At 38.6% G+C, this 6,020-nt stretch overlaps 1 protein-coding gene across 1 annotated transcript in view; it reads right to left on the bottom strand.

The window, feature by feature from the left end:
* Positions 1–6,020, bottom strand: part of PDE10A (phosphodiesterase 10A) — a 352,143-nt gene that overhangs the window by 96,938 nt on the left and 249,185 nt on the right. The window contains exons 4-5 of the mRNA XM_019527439.1: positions 3,032–3,152; positions 1,088–1,137 (exon numbers count right to left, since the gene is read on the bottom strand). Of these exons, the coding sequence (XP_019382984.1) occupies positions 1,088–1,137; positions 3,032–3,152 (171 nt within the window). The remainder of the gene's footprint in view (positions 1–1,087; positions 1,138–3,031; positions 3,153–6,020) is intronic.

The raw sequence follows: 6,020 nt of genomic DNA, 5'->3' as shown, positions 1-6,020 counted from the left end.
CAGATAATTAGAAGCTACTGTCCTTTAACCGGAACATTCGCTGAAGTCGGTTTACACACATTATTGTGCTTTACATTTTTTCATTTCATTTTTCTGTGATCTGTTTTATGCTTTCCTCTTTTGTACAGCGCAAACAAGAGGGCAAACTAATGGACTATTATTAATTATTAGTAAATTATTAAAATTGGCTAATTGTTCAGGCAAACTAAAACAATGGAAAAGTGTTTTTCTTTTCTAATCACTTCCAGCTAGAAGAGCTGGAGCTGTATCTTGTACCAACAGAAGGCATAAAGTTTTCAGACAAAAATGTACGTTTTATTGTATTGGAGTTCCATTAAAGCATACATTCCAGCCATCAAGTAGCTGCCAAGTGTTATATGACGGTACCTGGATAAAACTGTAATGATGATAAAATCTTAATGCAGTCTAAATTTCAGACAACAGTACAGCAATTATGCTTCCAACAATAATGGACTAAATTCAAACGTGTTATAATTACTATATGCAATTAATTTACACCAGAAATTAATATAGCCCATTGAATTTAAACATGTATTTCTATTTCTTTATGCTTATCATTGACTTAGTTTGAATGTAGGTTACTTCATTCTCAGGCTGTATCTGACAGCAACAGGAAAAACAGTGAAATACTAGAACCTGAAACTCAGCCAGGTTAAAAAAATAAAAAGGTCACCATGAGTCCACTTCTAAGTTAAATTTTCTCTTTTGGAGAAAAACATCTCTGAATGAAGAAATGAAATTTGGCTGTATATTGGAGGGAAATCTGTATAAGACTGCAGTTTGCAGCTTCAATTAATGAAGTTGCTAGACTCTAGAGAAAAGAGCAGTGCTATATTTGTAAAGCTAAAAGAAAACATTGATTAAAACTAAAGCCCTTGACAGCCCAATGCTCTAAATTCAGTAAAACTGCATTTATAAAAATAAAAATAATGTAAAACTAATACTCAGCACTTAGCTAGTATTTCCTGCTAAATGATGTACAAAATAAGATTACAGTATCATTGGGGAAATGGAAAATGCATTTTTAACTGTACAGAAAAGCAGCATCTAAATCCAGAATACTTACATTATTGCATTCTCCCAGGAAATATAGTGCAAATCCATCAGCTTTTGTAGCTGCCAAAGCAATAATAAAAGAAATAATTGTACTCAGAGGGAGACTTGAACTTATGCAAGTTCTCTGAGGTGAAACCACAGACTCATTTCTCTTAGGACATCAGTTAAACTTCTAAAGGTGAACTAGTATTGCTGTATCCCCTGAAGCTACCCAGGGACCCTGCAAAGTTAGTGGGATATGGTAATACTTTCTGGTTTTTCCATCATGAAACATAATTAGAAGCTACAACCTTTTGAAACTTAATGAGTCCTTACTTCAAGTCTAATGATTATTATGTTGCATGAACATAAATCACAATATATTAAATTCGCTAAAAATAAAATTCCACATTATAACCATATAGGATATAGTGTACTTTCCATTAATAGAAGAAAAGGTTGTTTCCCATATACAGAAGATAAAAAATGCCTGTCCTTATCTTAGCACAGGAAACTGTATTGTCATTAAAAGTGAATATGGTAGAACAGATTCTACTTTCTGTACAATCTGGGGAGAAGGGTCTGAATTTTTTATTATCTGCTTTATACTGAATGTATTAGGATACTCTAAGAAATGGATACCTGTGGACAATTATTACAAGTATCATGTAGTGTTGTGAGGAACATAGCCAAAGGCTTACTGCTTTAAGCATACAAAATGTATAACAATCCCCTAGAAATAAACTAGTGGAAGTATCTTACTGCTAAAATGAAAAAGAAAGATTGGAAAAAGAGAAATATATCAGCCCTAAGGTTTTTTTTTTGTTGCCTTACACAATAGGTTTAAGGCTGTGGATGCAAACAGGCCTCTCTCTTTCAATGTTTTATACTCAGCAAATGCACAGGTCTGAACAGTTTCCTTAGTTTTGAGAATAAATAAGACACTCAAATCAGGGCATTTCAGGGGAATTATTACATTTGTGTTAATTTAAAGTCAGTTATCCATCTATGAAGGTTTGACAGAAACAAAACCCCACTGTCTGATTGCTTAATTATTGGCATCAGTCTGGTATTGCCAACAGTTAGTGAGAAAGGTGGTTTGTATCCAAATTCCAAAGTAATTTCAAAAGAAAGTATTACATGTGTCTTGGACACTGTAAAGAACACCGTAAAGCAATGAAAGAAAACTTGGTCTGATTACTTTAGGAATACATCTCTGCTAGCTTTTCACTTGCTGAATGACTAACAGAAACCAATACTAACTGGGTTAGAAATAAATCAGTACCCAATATTCATTCAAGTGACATTCATACACAAACATGGTTGATTTGCAACATATAAAACAGAATAACATTCCCTTTATTACAGACCATGAGAGTTGTAGGGAAGCGGGGGTAAGGTTACTGGTATTTGAGAATCATGCGATGGAAGCATGCCTGTATAAATGTTTTCCATGCAAATCTGACTACATTCTGGATAAAGACATTAAAGGAAGGATGCTTTATTAATTTATTTTTCCTCATGTACTGTATCTTATCTATAAACAGGCAGCTATAGCACACAGAAAAATGCTGCAACTCATACTGACTTTTATTTTGACTTCTAGGAAAAAAGATACCTGAATTGTCTTACTTTGCTTAGATGAGGGGGCATTATTAGCAGAAAAATTACTGATAGTTATTTTTATTACCTGCTAAATTGATATGCCAGGCAATACCATAAAACAGAATAATAGAGTGATTTATTTTAGAGATGGCCCTGATCTTGAAATCAGAACCACAGCTGAGTTAACATTTGCTCCATGGGCAAGCTTCATTGAAATCAATGAGGTTTCCCCAAGATGAAGAACAAAATTAAGAGTAAAGACCCCAAACAAGTACGGCTATTTTTCAGTAACTACCTTCTATTTAAAAGCATAAGGAAGGAACAGGCACAACATCAATATACAGTTATATAATCAACTCCTCTTTCTTACCTATTTTAATTATGCTGCTTAATTCATACAGAAGTAGTTGGTTGTCTCCTCCTGTGTCCAACCGTTGTTCTATATAGCTATTCAGTTCATATACCACTCCTTGCATATTTGTATCCTGGTACTATTGAACCAAAGATAAAAACACAGTTAAGAACAACACAAAAACACTCTATAGATTAAAACAAAAAAGTTCTTAACATACATTAGTATACATTAAATTACACACACACACACACACACACACACACACTATATAAAAGAGTGTTAGCTACCTAATTAAATTCAAATTGATATCCCTAATCCAGTTGTTTGAATATTCATCTCACTCCCTTTTTCCTAGTTCTACTATAAAAAGGCTGCTATTTTTGCCTTAGCCTTTCAATTTCTCTAGTACTTTAATAGCTGCAGGTCAGTTTCTGTATCACAAAGTCATCTATATCTATATCTTTGGGACTCAGTTGTCCCAAAGTCCAGTCTACCAGATGCTACACTGCTTCAAAGCTAAGGACACTGGAGTATACCTAAACCCCCAAAATACTAGTGCAGGTGGCATAGCTTTTGTTATGCAACTTGCACAGATGGCTCCTAGGGAGCATCAGAGCTTTGAGGTATTGGTACAGGGAACTCAGTCTTTGAAATACAGCAGCAGCTGGCACAAAGGATTCTGGGTTTAACATAAACCATGGAAGTGCCAGCTGCTGTAACTTAGCAGGTGCTAGTTGCAAGTGAAAATGAAAAACATAGGGAAAAGGAAAGGGAAAGAGATAGGTTACTATATGTAATTAGGTCACTAAGGTAGGGACAGTGGGATAGCTGATTGCTGCCAAGAACTGCTGGTATGAAGAAATAAGAGATCCTAAAAAAAAATCAGATAACTTCCAATCAGACATAAAATGTTACAGGAAAAGGGAGATGAATCCTGTCCACATTTACAAAACTCTTGCCAGTACCCTGGCTGTCAAAGTCAAGAGCCTCACATCCCTTTCCACAATGTGCCACAGTACTGCACCAAAAACAATCCTAACAGGTCTAAGACACCAAAGGAGAGGTAATGTGGCTCTTCCAATATTTAGCCCAATAGCTTAGTAGTTAGGGCACTTGTGGGGTTGTAAGACCCATGTCACCCAGAGATGCTTCAAATCTGCATCTTCTGCTTCCTAGCCAAGTCCTCCAAACAACAGGACACAGGTTTGACTTTGGCCGGATCACTCTCCAGACCCCACACTTCCCTCTGAAACCAGCCTATGGTACACCAAGGAAACAAAGACTATGTGCAGGTGCTACATTCCTAAACAGGAGAACTACCATTCTCTTGGTGGAAATAATAAGCCGAGAAATGGTCGGTCATTCAATTTTTCCCCAGGGGAAAAGATTCTTTTTCCTTTCCAGGAAAAGATCTTTCAGGTGCCAACCTAGAAGATCTCCCTGATGAGAGTTTCTCTCACAAGAATGAAGGCTTGTATGCTCCTCTCCCAGTCTAGTCCAGAACAAGAGGGTAAAAGCAGGGCAATGCTTCCCACCTCTTCCCTAGGGGCTGCCTGGCCTGGGGAACAGGATGGGGGCTTTGCCCTGCTGTTCCCTTCACTCCTCGCAGCAGATCTGTTCCCACACCAGCAGCTCTGATGCTTTGCCTCACTGTGTAGGAGCTGCTGCTTCCCACTGACTCTCCATGCTGGTCTCCAGTCTAGGAAGTTACAGAGGACTCTTCCCTGCTACCCCAGTTCTCCTAGGACAGGACTGCTCCCAGTCTAGGGAAGAGGCACAGAGCAGGGGAGACGGCAGCAGATGCAGGCCAAATGCTGCTCCCTGTCCCAGAATGGTATCTAGAATGCCTACACCACTAGAAAATTGGTGATGTGCTTAAGCTAAAATGCATACACTACTAGAAATGACCACCTGTTTGAGGCCAAAGATAGGTGGGATTAGGAAGAGGAGAATGACCAAGAGGGTGGGTGGCTCAATAAGAGGAAAGAGTGCCTAAGGGAAACTAGCTTAATTTGGGCCCTTACTCCCAGTAGTGCAAAAACTCTGCCTATGCTATTTATCCATCTGATCTTATGAATATTAAACTCTAGGTTCAGTAGGCCAGCTTCAAGATGTGGACTGGAGAGCAGTCTGGGCAATCCCAAGACCATAGTGGTTAGAAGACTTCGCTAGGAGGTGGCAGGAGATACAGGTTCAACCCCTTCCTTCCTTCCCTCCTCCCCCCACCGGATAAAGAACGCCAAGAATCTGGGTCTTTCTTTGGACAAGTGCCCTCACAAGTGGGCCACTGGCCTAAAACAAGGAGGCCACTGGCCTCAATTTTATTTCTGACAGATATGCACCTAGCTCTGTTAAGACTGAATGCAGTGCCAAAAACTGCAGTTCTACAGCTACATAAGTGCCATTTAGGAATGAGAAAGGGAAATACAATTTAACTCTAAATGTTCCTATGTAGCTTAATACCATGGCAAATACAGTATCAGAACAGGCTCTGTATGCCAGTGAACGCAGATTCAGCCCCGAAACCAGTGATGTGCTTAATTTTAAGCGGGAAGAAGTGCAGAGGGCATGCAGCAACACTCCTTCTCCTCCCAATTGACACTGTAGACCCAAATATTGTATTGGATCAAACTAATGCACAAGGAGTATGAGATTATAAAGAACCATTATCTACCGTCCTATTGATTTTTACATGTGCAAATGAGGATGCACTTGTGCACTGCAACATAGCCCAACTGGCTGTTTTGGATGGGCTATACAATTCCTTTCTCACTTTCTGTCACAAATCCAAAACATATGACCCTATAGGTCTGAGTCATTTGGTTTCTTCATCTCAAAGTAGTAAATGCTTGCTGAAGAAAAAATGTTAATTCCTGATACCACTCTTATAGATTCATAGATTCATAGATTAAGGGTCGGAAGGGACCTAGTAGATCTTCTAGCCCGACCCCCCGCCAGGGCGGGAGAACAACAAAAAACCCCAAAAAGAGAAACGGGACTCAAA

Source organism: Gavialis gangeticus, unplaced genomic scaffold (assembly GCF_001723915.1).
Source record: "Gavialis gangeticus isolate Ggan-Ray unplaced genomic scaffold, GavGan_comp1, whole genome shotgun sequence".
NCBI lineage: Eukaryota > Metazoa > Chordata > Crocodylia > Gavialidae > Gavialis > Gavialis gangeticus.
This window is presented reverse-complemented; position numbering and strand designations above follow the sequence as displayed.